General features: G+C 35.8%; 2 protein-coding genes across 10 annotated transcripts in view; both read right to left on the bottom strand.

Annotated features, from left to right (window-relative positions):
- Positions 1–211: 211 nt before the first annotated feature.
- On the bottom strand, positions 212–10,834 carry LOC121871444 (ubiquitin domain-containing protein 2-like). 2 transcript variants are annotated; one of them, XM_042373748.1, is made up of 5 exons: positions 10,644–10,834; positions 9,379–9,621; positions 8,378–8,497; positions 7,621–7,739; positions 212–6,527 (listed from the first exon to the last, which is right to left on the bottom strand). In XM_042373748.1, the coding sequence occupies exons 1-5, from the start codon at positions 10,723–10,725 to the stop codon at positions 6,375–6,377; spliced, it is 717 nt and encodes a 238-aa protein (XP_042229682.1). In that variant the 5' UTR covers positions 10,726–10,834; the 3' UTR covers positions 212–6,374. The 2 variants fall into 2 exon arrangements, with proteins under 2 accessions (XP_042229682.1, XP_042229683.1); XM_042373749.1 differs by having other exon boundaries at positions 9,379–9,606; positions 10,644–10,833.
- A 5,627-nt stretch (positions 10,835–16,461) lies between these two features.
- LOC121871446 (protein bark beetle-like) overlaps positions 16,462–23,408 on the bottom strand; it is a 58,381-nt gene continuing 51,434 nt past the window's right edge. For 5 of the 8 annotated variants that reach the window (XM_042373754.1, XM_042373756.1, XM_042373755.1 and 2 more), the window contains 3 exons: positions 21,617–21,757; positions 21,274–21,336; positions 16,462–17,791 (listed from right to left, as the gene is read on the bottom strand). In XM_042373754.1, the coding sequence (XP_042229688.1) occupies positions 17,509–17,791; positions 21,274–21,336; positions 21,617–21,757 (487 nt within the window). In that variant the 3' untranslated portion in view covers positions 16,462–17,508. The remainder of the gene's footprint in view (positions 17,792–21,273; positions 21,337–21,616; positions 21,758–23,408) is intronic. The other 3 variants (XM_042373758.1, XM_042373757.1, XM_042373752.1) reach the window with 2 other exon arrangements.

A 23,408-nucleotide genomic window follows, 5' to 3' on the forward strand; every position in this document is an offset into this window, starting at 1 on the left:
AGTTATAACACAAAATAATCTACAATACATCTATCAGTAAAAATTCTATACCTAAATTGGTCAAGATCATATAACAGTTCTTCTTGCATCTGTAAAGTCTAGTGTTTGTATTTACTGTATATGGTAGAACTAATCCCTTAAGACAACATATAGTTCAAGCCATGTAAGTAAAGTCAACAAACACAAAACAAAACAGTACCTTGAGTGTATTCTGTGTTTGTGTGCATGTGTTAATGCTGCTTGCTAAATAATAATAATAAATAATAAAGAAAGTTTAGATCACCTAACAATATTTCCACTGGTAACACAGCTCAGTGAAAGTTACCTCAAGCCACACGAGAGATAGTACACAATAAGTAATTCCTTGACATACCAGTCAGACAGTGGGTACAGCATAAACACACACAATACAAATATATATCAAACATCACCTTGGTAAAGCCTGTTCACATCAGTTACTTCATCCTTCATGGATTAATTGCAAAGAACTAAGTCTCCGTTTCTGTTCTTTCTCATTCAAGATAATAAGAAAAATTACCCGACAATCCTTAAAATATAATTAAATTTCTAAGAGCACCACTCGGGTTATTTCCAGTAAAGTTACTATAGAAAACAATGACAAAGATTCAGATAAATAGAAAAATAGTTTTCCTATAACCTTTCCTTGGAGTACATGAGAATGACCCAACAAAAGCTGCCTCCACACACACACAACAGCATTCCAACAAATTCCTACAAGAAACAAATTCCATCAATGGAACCCCAAGAACTCCCACCTAAACATCACTCAATATACACTTCTCATCTAGTCTTCTTTCTCTTCATCTATTCCACACCACCTCATACACTATCATTTTCTCCACCTCCATTCTCTTGTCAAATATAAATAAAAGTATTCTTCTAACTTTTGTTGCCCATTCCCCACATAATTCATCTCCTCCTAAGTCCCTTTATTTACCCAATTCCATTTCATATTTATATTACAGTACCGGTATTCCTTCCTTTTGTTTCTTTCACTCTCCAATACTTCCACCCTTCTCTTGTATCTCTTTCAACGGTTAACCATTACAGTATTTGATCACTTTCCTTAGTCTATGTCACATCACCACCTTCACTACCAGTCACAGTCTCTTGTACCAAGAAGCTGACAGCCTTGGTAACATTAAAAAAACCCTGCAAACTTTACCTAAAAATTTTCCTTTAAAAGCAATCACTCAAACTCAGGCTAAGACTCCATTACCTCACTCATGTAATAAGGGTTGGCTGTGAACAGCTGCCTAGTACTGTGTGGGACTACTGGAGCTTCCACTATTCTTGTGTTATTACGTGCATCACAGAATTGTTCAACAGGCAGCTACTAAACAGATACCTCACCACATACAGTATATGGAATCATGACGCATATTCAGACATATTCATATACATATCCAGGCTAATGGAATCTAGTACAATTCCTAACAAACAATCTGTTCTCTTGAAAGGAACCTTTCTGTCTCTCTCGCACCTTTCCCTCAACACGATAAACTTTAAACACATTCAAGGATCATTTTCTACTCCCAGTACAGTACTTAGTTTCATGATTAAAATAATGTTGCACAGAACAGGAAAAGTCTGCCTTAGATTATTTTTATAGTACTTTAGTACAATAGTACCTGTATATCCATTCTCTCTTTGTATGCAGCAGACGAGTTCCTTTTAGGGTTAACATCAAATTCTGAACCGATCATGAACTACAGTACAGTACTGTATAATATGTGTCCTTCTAATTTTGAGAGTTAAAGTTTGCCTGCCTTAATATAATGCAGAGTTTTCATCAACCATAACTGTTGGGGCTGATAAAGGAGGAGGACATGAGACAGTTGCTGAACAATTTGCAAATTAGTTTAAGTATCAACAAAGAAAAGTCTTTAAAAATAAAATACATTTTCCTCTAGTAAATCAAAGAAACAATTGGTTTTGAAAATACTATATACGTTTCCAGTAACACAGTTCACTAGGTAAGTGTGAGGATAACAAGTTTTGAGGTAACACTCAAACGTGCTGGACTAAACAGTAATGCTACAAAAAATGCCAAAGAAGTAACTTTCTAAATGCAAGAATAGAACATGAATATCTTTTCTCTGTATCAGGGTTTACAATGAGAATCCCAGCAATAAGGTAATTATAAATAAATAAATAAATAATATTCTAGAAATAATTCTCAAATATCAAGCTTCGAACGAACGAACGCACGCACACATTCATATACTGTATTACACTAAATTTCTTCTAAATTGACAGTTCACCAGCTGGTCGGGCTAATTTATAAACAAAATGATCCTATTTACTAAATGAATGCCGTTATTTCTTTTTATAAACAATACATCATATTTCCTACAATTCTTCAGCTCTATTAACACTAAAATAGTCAGACAGTAACTACATGGATAATTACCAATAAAAAATATCTGCATCAACACAGACTCGAGCTGTTGTAATTCTTTATCTACTGTACTAAGATTAAAGACACAGACGTGCAGGAGGTGTCTCCCATACATATGAATATTCTATAATAAGATCTGGAGCCTCTTACTACCCTGATGAGACACTCTTCCCCACTAGCACCATCAAGGTTAGTGTTGTTTTGCACTAGGCACGGAGATTATCTATTCCTCATGCACCACATGTCTAACTCAATTAATTACCTAATATAAATTAAACAAAATTGAGCACTATAGAATGGTAGCATTTAGCAATATGGAAATATAAAGGACTGATTCTGAAATCCCATTTGATAACTGAGCAAGGATAAGGTGACTCATATATAGTGAGACAAGTTTAAAGGGCGAGAACCAGACTCCCGCAACACCAACTTGTAAATTGTAATTAAACGTTGAAATACGAAATCGAAAAAGGAAACAAAGTGTATATTTCATCACCCCTGAAGCCAGATACACAGTGTGAGTTATAGAGACAGACTTTTCCTGAACTCCCATCCCAGGTAACTCTATGAAGGGACCCAAAATATCATCTTTGTGTCCTCTGACTACATCCTGCACCTGGTAAGACACTATCTTTATACACTGAGTTACAGGTGGGAAAAATAAGGCTGCAGTGCTGGGCAGTGTAGACCCTGTAGGCAGCTTCCCACCACACCAGCCACTGGGTTGTTCAGCAATGACAAACATTCTTGCACTGTCAAGTAAACATATTACAAATACAAACACCTGGGACTGTACAACTAGTCAAACCCTCAACGCATGGTGATGAAGAATCCTCCTCCTCCCTCAGTAGTGCCCCATACAAAGTGTTACCTATCAAAAAATCTGATGCGGCAGGAAAGGACTTTTTTTTTCAATTTACAATATTTTGTTCAAAGTTTTGTTCCAGTTACCAAGTTGTGGTCCCCTTGAAGATGTGTGATTATATACGAGTCACCTGAGACTTAAGTCAAGCTATAAAATACATAAACTTACAGACATAATTTCTGAAGATGAATGGTTGACAAACTCTGACTGTTTCTACCCAACTAAACTGTTGATGACAAAAAATTTACAATGACAAAAATAAATTGACAATTTATAAAGCAGGTCTCACTCTGAGACGAACGACAAACCCGTCAAAAGTTTTTGCGCAATGCACTAAGGGTATTTCACCTTACCAAACTGTATTGAAGATCATAAATTGAACTCCTAAAAGTAAAGAAACAAAGTAGCTCATTCATATCAATCTCAGATCAAAGACTATGCATACATGCTTGACAGACAGCCACACTTTTTAAATGAACCAAGTAGAAATATTTTCACAACCTATTTTTACATTTCACTGAACGGCTGAACCTCGTGGTGAGCCAAATACCACAACAAATGCAACTTTTAGGGACATCATGGCCAAGTGCTCAAGTTCAAATGATAAATTACAAGAGAGGAAAACACATTTACATCCATTACATCAATAATAGTAATCTAATAAAGCCCACAGAGCTGAGGCACCAACAATGAAAGTACCGTAACTTTTGGGAGGCCAGATCCTGAGTTCCAGAAGCTTCAAGATTCCCCTAGCTTAAAAAATATGGCTGTCACAATGAAATATTTTGTAACTGGCTCTACGGTTATGTGTTTACTTCCCAGGCCTGATACCAACCCATAATTATGAGGCTTACACAGCTGTTTGTCTCCCTGCTTCCAACACTGACAAACATTTACCACAACACAACAATCATCACCACCAATTTTACTTGCTGGTAATGTATCAAATAGAACACTATACATAAATGCTAAATCAATAAGTACAAGAATACAAATTCACTGCGTACAAACCCAAGCACAAATCAAGAATAACTGTGAATGAATAGAAGCATTAGTACCTCTAACACACACACTCAAACAACACACAGTACATAGTAGTATATTGAAGACATTTCATTTTAAAAGTTCAAGAATAAGTAGTAAATAATTATATGGATTTAGTACTTTTTCCTCATCACTTTAATTGATTTTTATTTATTTTTTAATATATAACCACAAATTTCTTATATTCCATGATTTTACTTCTGGAATGGGTCTCACATTCACAAAGAATTACTCTTAGTTAAACATGCTTACCATATTGCAAAAATTTAATCCTGAATTATTCCAATTCCTTAAATAAATTTGTCCCTCCAGTGACTTAGTTGAGTTCACTACTGTACTGTCTATAATGTACACTCACCAAAACAAAATCCTGTCAGTCCCCTCTCCCAGCCATGAACCCTGAGACTCGAACCTGTGAATCTGAGACATCACACATTAGATGGTCCACTGTGTGATGTCTCAGATTCACAGGTTCATGAGTCTCAGGGTTCATGGCTGGGAGAGAGGACTGACAGGATTTTGTTTTGGTGAGTGTACATTCATTCATCCAATTACAGTACTTTGATATTTAAAATGGCTATCTCAAATCCAATTTTAATTCCTCAATAGATGGAACTAGACTTAATATTCCCACCAAGCGAGTGAACAGTATACCTAAGACTCAATATTAGTTCATATTGTCATAATCAATTACCACTATATACTGCTATGACATTTGCTTCTTCTCGCATCCTGATTTTAGAATCATTGTGCTTCACTAAAGGTACAGACAATAAATATCAAAATGAGTGTACAGTATTGAGTATTGATTTGTGAGACTGACAATTCTTCTCAAAATAATATCAGTTAATTACCATTATTGATTTAAAAAATAAAATGGCATTGTATCCTCAATCTGTATTGAGACAATCCATAGAGTGCCTTCAGAAAAACAATATATTTCTATTATTATTAAAGATTAAAGACAAGGTCATTAAATATAGAAAAAATAATAAATAATTTTCTAGTGCAAACTTTTGAAAACTCATTTGTGTGATACCCAGCAACAAAAGGCACATACTCCACAGATTGTTAATACCTCAACTTGTAATAACTTTTAACACTATATAAAGAAGTAAAACTGTTTTGAGCTGTGTACTAAAGTCATCAAAAATTCATTACAAAAACAGATCTTTCACTGGCCAGTTTGTAGTACATTTGTTTTACTCCTAAATAAAAGACTAAGAATATCACAAGTCCACTAGTAACAAAACTACTCCACTTTCCATTTTCTTACCATTGTCCCACTAGATACAGAAAGGTTCTACTGTATAAAGGTAACAGCAGCTCCTCATAATAAATAAAACCTAACATTAAGTGAGCAGATGCAATAATCCTCGAGAATGGTGAAACAGATAAGTAAACAAAGTTGTCTTCAGTGTTTATCAGTGTATGTTTCTATCCAAGAACTTGTCCCCCCCAAAATATGTTCATACCTTCAACTCTTACAAACGTTTGCTTTGATGGAAGGCTTGCATTTCACCACCGTCATTATTTCTACCTTCTCGTTAACACTTCTCATGGGAGTTCTTAAGATTCTGTGAGTCCTACTGTAGTTTCAATTCAAATCCTTTGCTTGTACAAAAAAAAATAATCCCACAACTAAAGACACAGAGTCCAATTAACAGTAACTAAACAGTGCGTATAAAAAGCTCCGTACAAAGTCACCATTGTCTACCGTAACTCTGACAACTGAGGCACATTGTCAGTCATACGTTAAAGTTAGGAAACGTACCAAACCAAACGCTGGAAATTATATCAATATTTAAACAAGAGTGTCACTGGTACATCCTCTGCTTAAGATTAAAGTATATGGATCATGGTCAATTCTAACACATCTGTTGAAAGGCAAACAATTACACCTAAAGAATCCTCATCCTTTGAAAACTACGTACGGTACTCTACAAAATAACCCAAGAGCTTCATATACACTTCATTCACTCACTAAATATGACACATCAATTATCACATATAACAACAGCTCCTAGTATCCACCTCAAATCCTCAACTATCAATGGTTGTCATGAAGTCCTCTGTAATAATGGATTGGACGATATAGCTAGGATGGATGTTGCACTCACACACTAGCAGACGGTCACCGAGTAATTTTCCGCCATAAAACCATCGCTGACGACTACCGTTCAGGTTCTCTTGAATCTGGAAAAGTTACTTGGTATCAATTATGTAAACAAAAAGCATGAGACAAAAGTAAGAGACAATATCTATTCGTCACTCTTTTAAGTTGTTCTCAGTGAAATGCAGGAGGTCAGAATCAAAAGAAAACAAACACACACACTTATTGTCATTCATTCACCAGTCAAAAGTAAGACAGATGTATTATAAATTAAGGCCAGCACTGAGCTTCCAATACAAGAGTGGAGTGTAAGCATCCAACCTTGAGGCTCATATGACTGCAATTGAAGTGGATGATCTTGTGTTTTATGACTGGGCTAAACAAATGATGGTCGAGGAGTGTGCAAGCTTGCATAGCACCAATGACTCAACCCTCTTCCCTTGAGGGCAAAACTCCCTGACCAAGTGATTCCTTTTCAGTGAAATAATCCCTTATGATCATCTGGTCTTAACACAAGAGAGATAACCTGGTAGACAGAAAAATGTCAACACGCACTAGCCATTAACCTATCAGAGAACAGTGTTTTTAGACCACCATTCAGCATGTGGCAACATCACCAGCACTGTCACCACACTCTGGGGCGGGGATGGCACCAAACTAAATGCACTCTGAGCCGGATTGGTCTGCTAAAACTGTCCTGCAAATACCGGACAAAAAGAAGTCCCTTACGTGAATATCCAGCATTCAAACTTTCTGATCTGTACTGTTAAGTAAAAAGAAGAAAAAGAAAGAAAAAAGTGAAAAGATGCAATTCTAGAAATGTTATATTGTATTAAGTTAATCCTTTCTAGTACAAGAGATATGATAATTAGTTAATTTTAAAATTTTCTTGCTTATTGTGGTATGCAAAAACTGAGTTTAACTGACTCAGCAGTGCCTGATTGATAACTGTGACAACCAAGTTCCTGCAGCAAGTAATATGATGTTTGTAAAGTACCTAGATATATGATTTGTTCTCCAAAAATGTACTATATAAAGTACTGCTACTTCATTACTTACCAACATTAATTATATCTTCCTTGAATAATAGATAAAGAATTACATGTTAAAATAAATGCAGACAGACACAGGCACAAAACACCTACAGAAAATTACAAAGTAAAAAATGATACATACATCAAGCTTTCTCTTTGATGTAGCTACTGAGTCTGTTGAACGCACAGCCAGCTTTACATCTTTACTGGTTGTGGAGAGACGGACTTTAAGAATGGTCTCTTCTCCCTCCACACTTGCTCCTGAAACCCAAAAGCATAACAAGAGATGAAAATTGTCAACAAATAATAATAACTCAAAATTATTGATCAGAGCTTTACTGTGAATCACAATTATGTTGTTGTTTATAATTTTAGTAAGTTCTGAAGAATAATCATTAATTTGCTGCTGAAATAAGATCTGATCATCAAATGCTAATAAATGACATGATGTAGTGTACAGTACAGCATCACCAATGGTGTGATGTGAACTGGGGGCTGAGGTTGTATATGTGTCAGGTGAGGTCTCAATGTTACCATCACTATATGAAGATGATCAGATAATTTACCCCCACAAACAATGACCTACACCACATAATGTATGCTCAGAACATAAATATTGTCCATTTCTACCAACCAATATTATGATTTTCTCCTAAGATCAAGGATAAAATGTTTAAAGGCATTTTCATCCGTAACTTTGGCCACCACTGTACTTGATTCCTAAACAAGCAACACTGCTATCAGCACATAATGTACTTGTATACTGTTGGCCAAATGATCAATAATTGAACTTATCATGTCTTTACACCTGTAGCCTTGATGTTGTTTGATGTAAGAAATACATTAACAAGCTATGGTAAATTTTCAATACTCGAAAGTTGAGAAACAATTTACCGTACCTGCTTCATTTTCACCATCTTTATCAGGTGTGCGCTGAAGGATGTTGAGTGGGTAGGACAAGCAATAAACAGGTAGCTGGTACCTTGTTCCCAGCTCATCGTAGCAATCAGTCAAGGCACCTGCAATGGACAAACACTTTCTCAATACTGTACAAAAATGGTTTACTATAATTAGATTAAAATTTATCAAAAAACTGTTGAACTATCATACATTCATGAGTTTTAGAGCAAGAACAACTCATATATTACAATGCCACATGCCATGTAGTACAATGTAAAAGAAGAAAAATTAATAGCAAAATTAATGTCACCTGAGGAGAGGCAAATGTAATGATTATTTCATATTTATTTTACTGGAAAGATTAACAGAGGAAATATAACAAATTGGAAAAGTTGTTGTGACTACTGTATTAACTATGTACGGTGCAACATTAAAGAATACAATAACAAAATGGAGGATTTTAAAAAAAGGTAAAAAAAAAAAGTATGTACTGTACTGGTAACCTGTGATACCTGCATTTAACGACTCTCAGGCAGAGCTTGCACTGTTCCCGTGACAGTCTTCACCAAACTATTAGGCCAGTGTAACTTACAGCTCAGTAGCTCCTTGTCACATAAGGCAAGTCAAATCAGCTATATATAAATTCCGACCAAAGTGGTTGTTTCAAAAGCCTGAGAAATTCCAGGTTCACCAGAATGAAACCCTGGGAGTGATTTACTTGTAATAGTCATACAGTAGTGGTTAAAGACAGACTGCAAGATTTGCTAATAGCATGAAGCATTGAGTGTGACACCAAGTTAACCTGTGACTGAATGAATAGGGAAGTGTGAGGTGTGTACAACATACTGTATAGTTGGACAGGTGTTACTTACACAACTGAAATAATTCCAATACAATTTGTGAGATAATTTTCATTAACCATGAGCCACCCAAAATATCACACTAGTGAGGGTTCAGTGTACAGTACTGCACTCATTAGGCAATGTTTCAAGATACTCACCATTAGGAAGTGTTATATTTGCTCCATCAATAATTGCTTGAGCCAAGTCATAGTCTTGATTCTCAATGGCCAGCGCTGCAGCTTTGAGTGCATCCCATATCTCACGACGACCCTCAAAGGCAGGAGCCGTGTCCCAAAACTCGTCTCTCTTGCTCCTCACTTGGCCCTCCGTCAGAGGCATGTCCGACTTCCATCTGATCCTCTCGTGCCGCAGAGGGACATTCTTTCCTATTGATGTACCACCTGAAGTTAAAAAACTTACTATTTTATTGTAAATGCTTTCCATTTATTTCTATCCCTTTGAATTTTTGCTTGAATAATTTCATCAATAGCTATATTGTACAGGTATATAAAACAATCAAAATATGAACTAGAGTTGTCTTTATTAAACACTGTATTCCACTCAGCTGTACTGTGCTGTACTCACCCACACAACAGTCATCTTGGAAGACTTTAAACACCAATACTGTGTCTCACAAGTTGCTGAATATTATAAAAATAATTTACATATGGATACTAATATTCAGATCTAATACAAATCTACCAGAGCACAGAAACACAAAAATTAAGTTGTTACTCGGGAATTTCACTTCACTATCTATACATGGGGACCAGCTGAACCAATTGTTGATAAGGGATTAATTTTAATTTTTATTTAGTATCTGTGACTCCAATCACAATAAAACAAAAAATCTACAATTATATTTATACCAATGCAGCGCTTCATACCATAAGAAAACTTCAACAAACTCTTTCATTATTACTAACAAGGGTAAAATATTAGTTTGTCATCCCTGTATTGTGAACTCCAAACTGAGATTTACAACACATAGTAAGATTTAAATCGTTCAAAACACCTCAGAACAATAGAGTTTGGATATCTAACCTTACCTAAACTAATTTCTAAAAATCCCCGGATGAAGGAAACTAAAATAATACCTAACAGAGCCTTAAGGTAGTGGTGTTACCCCCTCTATACCCTTCACAGTAATGACCATCACCTATCACGACTGGCGGTGTAAGGGGGCAGGATACTCGGGGCAGGATACTCGGGGCAGGATACTCGGGGCAGGATACTCGGGGCAGGATACTAGGGGCAGGATACTAGGGGCAGGATACTCGGGGCAGGATACTCGGGGCAGGATACTCGGGGCAGGATACTCGGGGCAGGATACTCGGGTCATAATATTACGAGACATTTCCGGTTATGATAATACTTGTGGCCCAACAGAAGTTATTGGTTATATTAAGTTAGGTTGACTCACCTCTCATGGACGTGGATCCCTCAGCAGAAGACGTACGGCTTGAGGCCGAGCCTTCCCTGGCCGTGCCTACACACCCCCCCATTTTGCCCAGTCCTCACTCAAGCCACGGTAGAGCAATAATCTTTGCATCTTCCTACCGAGTCCCACCGACCATTTGACAGATGACCAGCAGTGTTAGGACTTTCGTCATTTAGGTACATTTGTTGCTTTATAAAATTTCCATTGGTAAATATATTTTGCGTTTTAATGATTTGCTAAATGACGCTAGAAATTATAGTAAATTTGATTTTATTTTTACTATCATAACTTTCTTATTTTTGATATAGTATGATCGTTAATTTCACCTTTCGCCTAAATAAAAATGTTGGAACAGTCTGATAACCAGCTGATTATATTCATGTTCTATAATAGAAAGATTCAGTAACTGTTCCTGTAAATTAATTGAAACAATAGGTATGTTTAAGATAACGATATTATCTTTAACAAACAAATACGTATCGACTTTATCAGCTATTTATCTTATTTCAATATTCTCGTCATGCCTTTAGGTAAATATTAAAATATTTAAATCAATGATTAGTTTTATTAAATCTTTGATAGTGACAAAACTATCTGAATATTTTGTTTACATAAATGTTCTATATTTTGTATAAAATTCAATTCAAGACATTGAGTAATTTTTCCTTAAAATAAAGTTTTACTCAAAACAGTTGCCATAACTGTGGAGGCTTGGTGCACATCACAAATCACTGGATCAATCAAGTTAAAATATTACCAGGCTGTTCATTGCAAGCCAAGGCAGTTGAGGGTATTAAAATAAATAAGGCTAATGAGGATAGATAAATAAATAAACATGTGTAACCAACATACAATATAAATAATGTATCCTCCAATCTTCCCGGAGAACCGGATTTAAATGTCAGTTCAAATGTTCAATCACAGGGTGAGAGCCATTAAACACTAAATAATTATAGAATTATAGAGGAAGGAACTACTGTACTACCCCCGCATATCTTGGAGTATGTCGCACTAATGGTCATAATTGATAATGTATTAACTGTGATGTTTTTATATCTCTTGTCTACTATGTTTTGCACTTAATGGAGAATCATATACAAATCAAAACCAGTATCAATTACACGCCCTCACGTCTGCAGACCACTTTCAACATTATTCACAATACCTTACAGAGCTGGTGCTGGTGCATCAACCTGTGGCTCAAAATGTTCATCACCAGGAAGGGTATTCTGTAAGTAATGGCAATATTGTTAAACCACCAATACCATTATAATTTTCTGTTTCATCTGTGTGGATGGGTATCCCCAGTACCCCAAATGCCCTCTCTATAACATTACAGGTTTTTATGTGAGAAGTATTATAGTTTTTCTCTTTATCACTGGTGGGCGAGAGCACTGGAGTGAGCAGGTACTTCCGGCAAGGATAGCCAGAGTCTCCAAGAAGGATAAGAAGAAGTTAACCTTACCTGAATGTTTAAAAAATGACCAACTTTACTCACAAAATTAACATTCATATTATGGGGGAGTTTTTTAAAATAGACTATGAAGATGTTAGTTAAAAAACAATTCTGTGTGAATCATGGAAATTAAAAGTTTATATTTTCAATAATTTAATGTACAAATTTACAAGTATAAAAGCTATCCTGCTGTGACACATTTACACAATAATTACTTTCATTTACATACGTTCCTATACAAATAGCTTGTATAACACGTCTCATACAAAAAATGGAATTTTTAACAGACCAGAAATAAAATTTCTGGGTTATATATATATATATATATATATATATATATATATATATATATATATATATATATATATATATATATATATATATATATATATATATATATATATATATATATACACTACAGTATATTGTAATATTTATGGAAATACAAATGGTCCACAATATGGATAACAAGATATCAGAACCAATGACTTAAGTCAATGCACCATCCAAATTTCCAAAGTTAAGTACAGTGCAGTATGGAAATACAGAGACAAACAATGCCACTGTACAGTGATATCCCAGTTAGCCGGAAAAATTGGTGCAGAGCATTTCCGGGGATGAGAGATTTCCAGGTAACAAGACGACTCTCTCAAAGCCAGAAAAAATCCCCCATCCGGAATTTTCCGGGTATCGGGAAAAAAAATTTCTGAATTTTCTGAGAAAATTTCAATTCTGGCTATCAGAGAGTTCCGGGTTTGAGGGATTCTGGCTAACAGAGATATTACTGTACATAAATGATTTCTTTTAAATTTGAAATACAAGTAAAAGTGGAGGAAAAATAATAGATGGAAAAAGATATATGAATCAGGAATAAACTACTGTATAGTGCTTGGTCCTCTTTATGTAGGTTCAGTACCAGCCACATGAGAGTTGTTTAAAATATTACAAATAAACTGTATTTACATCTTCAATATCACATTATTGTGAGGGTGAAGGGTAAATTCCTCCAACTTCCTTCCTATAAAAATCATAATTAAATACAGTGGAAATAACATCCATACATCCTTAAAAAAAAAATTTCAACAAATAAAAAATATAGTAAAAGTTGACTTAATACTATTAGTTACTAGAAGTTGTTGCAGCTGAAGTAAATCTAATGTCTCCCTCAACATAAGTTTGGTAGGGACAAGGCACAGGTGCTCATGAGAAGGCACATGGATGCCAGTGGTGAAAGCGAGTCAAAGGACTCGGGTCAGTGCTGGGGTGCCACTGGTTTACTACAAGTGAGATACAGTGTGTTGTTTCTGGCAGGTTCATCTGGATATTTAAACATACAATGCCATCCAATAGAAAATAGCTGAAAACGTCTCACGTACACAAAGAGTATAAGAAGGGGGGGGGGGGTTAAGGCCATAGAGCAGTACTGTACAGTACACGGTAGTAAAAAATACCTCACCAACCGCTGGGGTTACGTTCTAGCATTCTTTCAGGGTTGGTAAAAGTGTGGTTGGCAAAGGCCGAGTCTAATAGGAAATAAAAGCCAAGAGAAAATGACCCCCCACCCGAGACATACCTAAAATATAGTTCAACGTTAAGAATAAGTACAGGGTGAATGTTGTACTTAAAACAATAGATATTATGCTGATAGAAATACCATACAGTACAATGTGTAGGTATTACCCCTTTCAGTTCTACCTATGTACTTCATACACTTGGAACCAGAGCTCTATGTATGTGTGGGATACTTTTTGATTTTCCCTCCCCATTTCAAATAACCTGGAGCATCCATGAGACCTATAATGATGCCATATGTAACCAGCAGTAAGAACACACCTCACGAACTTCACACCTGCTCAGTTACCTTACAAACACCATGGTGGAAGAATGTTTATCAGAACACCTATCTGGCAGCCTTGAATGATACCCGTGTGTCTGGTAACAGAATCATAAATGTGCAGTGACATGGGAAGACAAGATGCAGTTGTGATGGAAACTTGTGATACAGATAAATATGATAATGAAGTTCAGCTTTGAATATGTAAACAAACTGTCAGCTCAGGGATTCAGATTTGACCCATGCAGCACCTGGAAAATTTTACTGGAAACCCCAACTCAAGGAGATATTGGGAAGACTTAATGACCTAAACTATCTTACAGTTAAGGAAATATAGGACTGCAACATACTAGAAAGTCATTGTATAATATGAAGGATGAAAAAACCAAATTGATTTGAAGATGTTATAGAAGGAAGAGGACCTGGGCACCCTAGATTATGACAAATAAGATAAATCAATTGACTGTTGGATCCACCAAACATTCCCACTGTGCTGGGTTTGAAATCTCCTACAGTTCTCATGGGAATCCCCAGATACTTAAAGCTGGACTCCAAGCTTGGTAAAACAGTGGACAAAATACGGATACTACAAAACACAAATGGTAAACTGTGATTGGCGAGGGTATGTACTGTAACCATGTTTCATTGAAGAAGATTTTTTTTAATATACAGTAGATTTTATCCACACAATCAATAACACAGCAGAGCATTAGAGTCAAATATTAAAACACTGAAAATTGACTCAAATGGGTGTTGACTGTCTATGGCCGTAACCCCAAAACATACATCAACACTATTGAGGGACATTACCACCATGTAAGTAAAGGGTTTATTGTATTTGAACATTTTTAACATTATCATCATAACTTAAATGTGACCAACCAGTTGAATGAGAGTTATGTGTACAGTATTAACCTAAGAAAAATGTCATACACATCTTTCAATACATTAAACAATAGCTATCATTATACAGTAAATTTTCATGGACTAAAACAAAACTAATGAGCAATTCAAATGCATATTTTTTCTTGCCTAAACATAATCTAAAATGCCATTTATATACAGTGACTAGTTATATAATTACAATACATAACACTTATACACTACAGCTCCATGTGTTGCAGGAATTTCTTCATTTTGAGTATAAAAAATTAGACAGGAAGCTTTAGAGTATAACTAAAAGAAAAAATGATCTTTGATAGTTATTGTATGAAGTTTTGCAATCAAACATTTTGTACAAGAACTGTGTACTATATCTAATTCTAAAAAGGAATGTTTCTCCCTATCAAGAGTATATAACACATTCAACATAGTACAGTACATTATTTGTCTCCTAGATCACAACAGTGTTCAAAGCTGTATCACAAACACACTTTTATTTGTCCACAGAATATATAAAATATCTTATCTTCTCACACTACTGTACTCACATAAATAAGAACTCAAAGTTAATCATTCTTAGCTTAATGCTATGACTTCTATTTCTCTATACAGTATATGAAAATATCTCCTAACTTTTCACTAAATAAATTTTTTTTTTTTTCAAAGTATGATAACAAGGGTACTTTACATTTGAGAGAAGGTTACTTACATTAAATTAATTTACCTATATAAACACAAAAGGTTTAGGCTTCTCTTCATAACACTGGAAGATCTCACACCACCTGCCTTCTGAACTACTCTACTCTATACTCTACCTATATCAAATTTCAATAAAAATTTTCTGATCACATAAATCACTAAAATGCACATACAGTATATCAGTACTGACTTAAGCTTTACTTTTACTGTACTCATACAGTATATTACTCACAGGGTGAAATAATGCACAATAGCATTTTTCTGTGAGAATCTATAACAACAATGAAAGTCAACATCAACACATATGTCACTTTGTTATGTGCACAAACAAACTGTCGGCCTTATTTGTGACTGTTACTCCGAGTCCTACCAAGTGACTGTACACCAGTAACAGTACACCAGTAACATGTAGGACTAATAACCACCTCTTACTGAAGGCTTCACAGAAGCCTTTTCTGTGACAGTATTATATAACACTCAACTTTTACAGCTAAAACAATTTTGATAAATTGAATATTATGACCTTGTTGCTATATATTGGTACCATTAACTAGGGAACAACTGCTCTCCAACATCATCTCCCAATTTTTCCATGACAGATCAGACTCCTTATAAGGCTTGGGATGCAGTTGCTCACAAAGTGGATTGTACAGACATTTAAACTATGATTCACAATGATGCGAACCATTAGTTCAAAAATTTATTATTTATAAAAAGTTTGTGTCCATTAGCATAGTATTTGACTATGCAAAACAGTGTATACAGTTTTTTAAATTCATTATCCATATATTTGTTTTATTTATATTTGGGTTTTTCTTTTCATTCAATATGCTGCAAATATAAATGTCAACCTTCAATTAAAAAATATATTTTTTAATATGAATTGGTTACAGTAATTCACTTTCAGAGTAACTACTGTGCTAAGTTCATGTGCTGTGCTGTGCAGTGCTCAATCTGCTATTATGGAAGATATTTCAGTCACTGTAAAAACCTTTGGCCTCCCCAATCATTATATTAGTTCATCATTTTCTATGATAAAACCACTAGTAGTCACGGTAATATCAGTGTAAACAGTCACAGGTTCTACACTGACAACATCAGCTTACCTTGATGCCATTATCTGGATGTGTGGACATAAATTCTGGAGTGTGGTGGCAGTATTGATAATGTACTGTACCTGTTATATCTAAACTTTGCCAAGGCTTTCAACAACATACCTCAATAAAAACTAAACATCAAACTGGATGGTACAGCATTTAGGGGAGCTTCCTAGTGTGGATCAGACTTTCATTATGACCACAACCAGTGTGTGGTGATTAATGGCACAAATTCATCATGTGTACCCCTAACAGGTGGGGTGCCACAGAGCAGTGTACTGGGACAATTGTTGTTTGTTTCATAAATGCTATTCCAGATGCTATACACTCCTCCAAACAACAATGAAATGAAGTTTTCAGATATTACCCAGTCAAGTGTTCATACTTGGAACTACCCCGCTAAAGGTCACAGCCTCAGGATGAAGAAGCCATAAGTTCAGAAAATTGTTAAGGCAAACTTTTTCAAACACTGGCACAGGTACAGATACATTCTGGAGCCGGTGCATGCCCAGTACTTGCCAACAGTGCATAACAGAGACATGACTGACCTCCCAAACGGCTAACAAGCCGATCAGTGGCAAAGAGGATAAAGTAAAGTATATTGCTTGTGGTCCTCTAGCATAGTCATTCTAAGAAACAAAATCTATACAATCCATAATTCCAGTAAACTTGAATCTGAAGCTGTACAGCCTCAGGCAAGTTATATTTTAACATTTCTTTATGTTTTTTTTTTTCAAATTCTTTTGTCTGAGACAAAAGATCCAATTTAAAAACACATATAATAATTGTTTCGGTACCTAGAAAGTGAAGCAATCAGTTCCTAATATTGCACTACCGTATATCACTTAAAATCATACAGAACCTTACCGACTGTAGCTTCTACATTGCTGTTTCTAAGGGTTGACTTTGTGACCGCCCTTGAGAGAAATAATCTTGTGAGTCTTCAGATGGTGTACTTGACTGTCTGCCTGAGAGTACATCTGCAGAAACATAATGGAAAGGTGGTGCTTGATCCCTTGGTAGAGTAGCTGTGAGGTGTGGGTCTTGAGTGTCTCTTGACAAGTCCTTTTTCATCTCTAAAGTTGAGTCAGTAGCAACACTACTTACTGCCAGCTGTGGGTTGGATCCACGAAGAGACTCATTCTTAAAGCTTGATGTTGTACTGGTGGGAAAACAAGAAAATATAAATAAAATTAGTATCAATAGATACTGTGTTTACATCTGACCCAGTGGTTCCTCCTGAGGTGCCTGAAGAAAACCAGAGTTTACCTATGGAGACATCATCGCAATACACTGTACATGACCATTACTCTTGGTAAACTTTACTCCTTTACCAACTTATTGGCAGTGGACAAGTGCTATTAAGTTTAGTATTGTTCCATCCTTTTTAATTAATTCTCATGACAAGCACAGCCTGAACCTCCAAAGCCAAAGGTTCTATTGATATGTTCTAACCCCCAGAGCACATTATTCTCAACACAGTTACTATTACACAACATTGTCACACCACATATAAGGTTCCAAATGTTAGTACCCAAATACAGTCTCTCCTCGACTTACAACAATCGACTTACAACAACCCGGACATACGACAGCCATGGTCATATAAAATATTTTTCACGTTACGTATTTTCGAGTCCCGACGTTAGTGATCGCGCTGTACCGACAATTTTTTTTTTTTAATTCCCTTTAAAATGGCTGGCAAGCATAAAAGTGATAGTTCTCGTGGTGCTGAGAAGAAATAGAGACCCATTTTAGAATTCTATGTATTATTTTCGCTTTTTCGACTTACGACCAATTCGACTTACAACCTGGTCGTCGGGACGGAACCCCGTCCTAAGTCGAGGAGAGACTACATAATACAGAAAACAGCAATATCCTCATCCTTCCTTGCATGATATTCCAACTCTTATCTAGTACACAGTTATGTACTACAGTACTTTGAAAAGTTATGAAAGTAATGATATGGTACCTGATATCTTTCCTGTAACTACTTTACAGCAAAAATTGATGAGGCTTTATATACTGATGAATTTTAATTTTCTAAAAGAATAATTGAAATACTTATTTTGTGCAGTGAAATTTTCTATGTAGAAACTGTTAAGTGAGACAGGCAGCTACAGAAATAAGTTAGTGGAAGAAGCACTTTCAGGTATAATTTAAGTGTCATTTGTATCTTCCTGACCTACCAAGGGTGAGGCCTGGTGCAAGAAGGGAACACTGTATCCTGGTTTATGCTGTAACAGTCTTAAATGAGCTTCTACTTTAGAGGCTGTGGAGGCTTACTGAGAGTCCACTTCAGGATTTAACAGATTTTCATGGAATAATTTCCTTCAAGCGAATATTCAGGATATCTGTCAGTTGATTGTTCCGTGAGAGTAATTATCATAGGTAAATAGGCCTTGTCTAGGAGAGAACCTAGATTTCTCCAGAGTACAGAAAGAATACATCAAGTTCTTCAGTAAGGTAATGATCCCAACACAAAGTTATACATTTACACTATACATTATGCACAAAAAAGCAAGACAACACAACTTATATATAAAATGTATTATTACTCTAAAAATCAATAAACTTGGTAATAAGAGGCACATGGATAATTTGGTATGATTTTAACCCTTAATCACTGTGGCTGATAACATGTATGGTTTCAGTTCTTGATTATGTACTGAACCTTCAAGATGTTTCCATAGGCTAGAATCTGATGAAGTGGAGGAGTCGCCTTGGCTCCAGGCGGTACTGCACATTCCGTCCACGTCATCATTTTTTAGTACCAAAACTTGTTGACAAAGATGAATCTTAGTGATGATGCTGTACCATGGATGCTGCTATCCAATTTACCAACTTTGACAGCACAGACTCAACACATGGAGTCTCTTGTAATGAGTGACTGTGACAGGTTATATTTCAGACTTCACTGTGTATACAGTACTGGGAATGAAACACATTGTGCATGATGAAAATACAGGTACGTACAGTATTTCTGGCTCTGTTGTCAAAACAGTTTTGACTCCTCATACACAGAAAGCAGATGTACGGTACTCTATGTTGACAATTGGTACACCTGCCCCAACCTCTCTCTCTCTCACTACCTTTTCGCCAAAAATTATTGGTGCATGAAGAACTAGAAAACAGCCAAAACTCCCTGTGGTCAAGTGTGGTGAGTAAATGATACAACACATTCTGTACATCAAGTGGTGTGACAAGAGAGTTGTGCACATGCTCTCTACTGCTCATGAAGGAGGTATGTAAGACAGTTACAATAAAGACTGACAACAAGAAGTTGTGAGGCAGCCCTTGACTGTTAGAATATACGGTAATAAGAAAATGAGGCTGATGGACAAAAGTGACATGTTCCTCAGGAGTAAAGAATGTGTAAGGAGTGTGTGGAGTGATGCTTCAAGTTCTCATTACATATGCTGAACCTGTGCTGATTTTGCATCAAATGGACACTGCTAGACTTTTGTAAAAATATTGTCCACCAAATGACTGAAAGGTATTATCCTGGCTGACATCATATCAAAGGCCAAATTGGAACACATGCCTTACACCTGGTGGTAAGGCACTTCTTTGAACCTCTCAAGGGATGCAGATATGCATACAAGTGTCAACATTATGATGTCCCTCTCTTAGTCCACCCAGGGTTTGAGGTGCACCACACTGAACAGTGAGGAGTTCATGTAAATATTCTGTGGATACATAGTGGTGTGTCAGCTGATGCACAGTGTGTGTGTGTGTGTGTTGGTCTGGTGTGGTGGGGCAAATAAACTCCTCATTCCAGTTTTTTATGTTTAGTTGAAATTATCAGTGCATTGGAAACTTATTTTTACTTGAATATTAATGTTGTATAAGGAAAGTGTATTATACAAGACCACTGGTGAATATATAGAAAAAATATAACATATAAAAGAGAAGAAAAAATATATTTCCATTGTGTGTGACTGTGACATGACTGTGTGCTCCACCTTGCACCAGAACACACAATATTACCCAACACAACGACTGAGCCAGGAGGGTGCCTGCACCCACACCAGGATACATCCACCTATTCTTGATCACAAGTGAGTACAGTACAGTACTCTGTTTACTTATACAGTTTAAATATTACTGTATAAGTAATTATATTTCAATTTCCTAAAACCTGTCACAGCAGGTAGGCCTAGAAATTATACAGCCAAAGTGAAAAGAGTTAAGCAAACCTACAACACAGTACAGCACAGTACAGTATTATGTTCTCACTAACTTTATTTTATTTGATACAAACAAAAGAAAGATAAGCTTCTGACTCTAAATGAAAATATTAATAAACAGAGAACAAAATTTAATTAGGAAATCATATCTTGTTTCTCTCTACTTTTAGTTGTTATGAAATCTGTTGATGCTTTTAAGTGAAACTTTTTTAAATACAGTACTATCATAAAAATTATAACAAAGTTAATTTTTTTAATTCTTGGGTACAATATTTACAGTTCCATCTGCTGAAAATAATAACTTGTTTTTCAGGGTTTATGTTAATTTAGCTTTACACAGATCCTGACCTAGTTTTGGCGCTGTATTACTGTAGCATCTTAATCGTAATAAAGCAACACGGACTCTCATATTCAAAGCAACACCCAACATTTATACTTGTGAGTTTAACGTTACCCGTGCAAGGACAGGGGTCGACCAAAGGTGCACATGTAGGGATTGTTGACACTGTATGAATGGCTGTGGAAGGAAAATTGTCATTACCATATACCAAGTGAGTGGAGATTATTTCATCCTATCTATTTTAAGTATTTGTATTAACTGCATACGCTTTAAGACTACTGTACATTATGTCTAAGAGATGTGTGGAAATGTTTTACCTTTACAGCAGATTCTGTCTCATGCATTCTGCTGATATGCAAAGAACTGACCAATAGAGTAAACCTCATGCATCCTGCATGCAGTAGCAAGCAAAAGAATTGTAATATGTAATTTTATCCTTCAAGTACTGAAGCCCTACCTTGGAACATGTGAACCCTTCCATATAGGGATCGGAGGTAGGGGTCTATCCCCAGGTGGCCGCGGTAGTGGTACATACTGATGATTTGTTGAAGGCAGGCGAGGGGCATGACCATAAGTAGAGAAAGTAGGTTGGCCACAACTGGAAATGTAAATACAAGGCTTCGTATACGCAGAGGGAGTGTCACTAAGGCATTCAAGAATGAATTACCACCGTGTTCCTCTGTGTAAGTAGAAGACAGCTTCTTGGCAACATCCAGTATGTGAAGTAGGAGATAGTTTTAGATAAGAGGGTATAAGAAAAACTGACAAGATAAAGGAAGCATACTGTAGATATACCAAGTTGAGTACACCAATGAAAGAGAATAACTGATCAAGCAATTAACAGTGGGATGCTCAGCAGAACAGGAGCTTCTAGCATGGATGACTTGAGGTTCTGTACATAGAAAAAAAGTGATGTTTCACAATTCTGAACAGCTTGACAGCTGGTTTATTCTGTGTGACTTCTATAGAATCAAACCTAAATCTTTATCAAAGTGTGAATGTGTTAACCAATATTGAGTCTTCTGCTTTAATAAATAATTGTATTCAACCTGAGAGTTGAGAGCAGAAGTGTACACAACTCAAGAGAAACTCTAGTCTCTGCCATATTGCTTAGTTAAAACTTAACCAATTAACAAGCAAAAAAAGCATACTTATATATAAGTTAACAAGACAAAAAACATGCAGTTTTAAGAGTTTATGTAATTGCATACAACAAATTTAACTGAGAAAAGCCTCATATATCTAGTAATAAGGAGCAATAAAAGTTCTGTGCATCTACTGCATATAACAGCAGACACGACAGCATATATGTAGTCTAATGATCCTAAAATACTCGGCCTCTTGGTTAAACTGTGGCTGAGCTGGCATATACTGTAGTGAAGGTTACATGGTGCTATTAACGCCTGGCTGCCAAGAGGTTAATAATATCAAAGACTGAATCAACATTATCAAAAATAATTACAGAGTAGAAGTTCTATGATAAGAGGTCTATGATAATGTGGCTATGATATATACGAGTATAACTTTAGAGGTGAAACTAGATATTATTAAATGACATGAGCGAGCGCAGTGAATAAGCAACAGTTAATGAACGACCCTTAGAGGGGAATAGGACACATATGCTTCTTAATAAATCACTCATTACCACAACTTAGATACAGTAATTATTTGATGTATATTCTTACATTTATTACATGCTTACTGTTTTAATGTCATAAGAAGGGTAAAAGCGAGCTTAGATGGTGATGGTGGCCAGTTAATACGGCTGTGGTGATGGTGGCTAGTTGATGTGGCCGTGCTGATGGCAGGCCATTTGACGAATGGCTATGAGATAGAGATTCTGCACATGCCTTTATATTGACAGTATTTTACATTGCATTTCAAATATATTTCTATGTATGGTATTTCATATTACTTTTATCAATTTTTAAGTGCTTCTGAATGAAAAAATCAGCTCAAGTACTGTACTGTACCCTGAAAAATCACGATCAGAATGCCATGCTCAAGTAAGTAAGCTCTCCAAACTCATTAGAATATGTAGAGGTGATGCAAGCTTACCAAATGATGCCACCACGTGTATTATATAACCCTTCAGCTGTGGCTTGTGGTAAATTTGTCGCACATCGAATGCACAATTTAAACAATAAAATTAAAGCTTTTAAAAACCATATTTTCATATTACCATAATAAAGACATGCATGCAGACTAATGGGAAGCAGAAGAGTTAATAGCTTATCTACCTTGATTAA

Source organism: Homarus americanus, unplaced genomic scaffold (genome assembly GCF_018991925.1).
Source record: "Homarus americanus isolate GMGI-L3 unplaced genomic scaffold, GMGI_Hamer_2.0 scaffold45698, whole genome shotgun sequence".
Lineage (NCBI taxonomy): Eukaryota > Metazoa > Arthropoda > Malacostraca > Decapoda > Nephropidae > Homarus > Homarus americanus.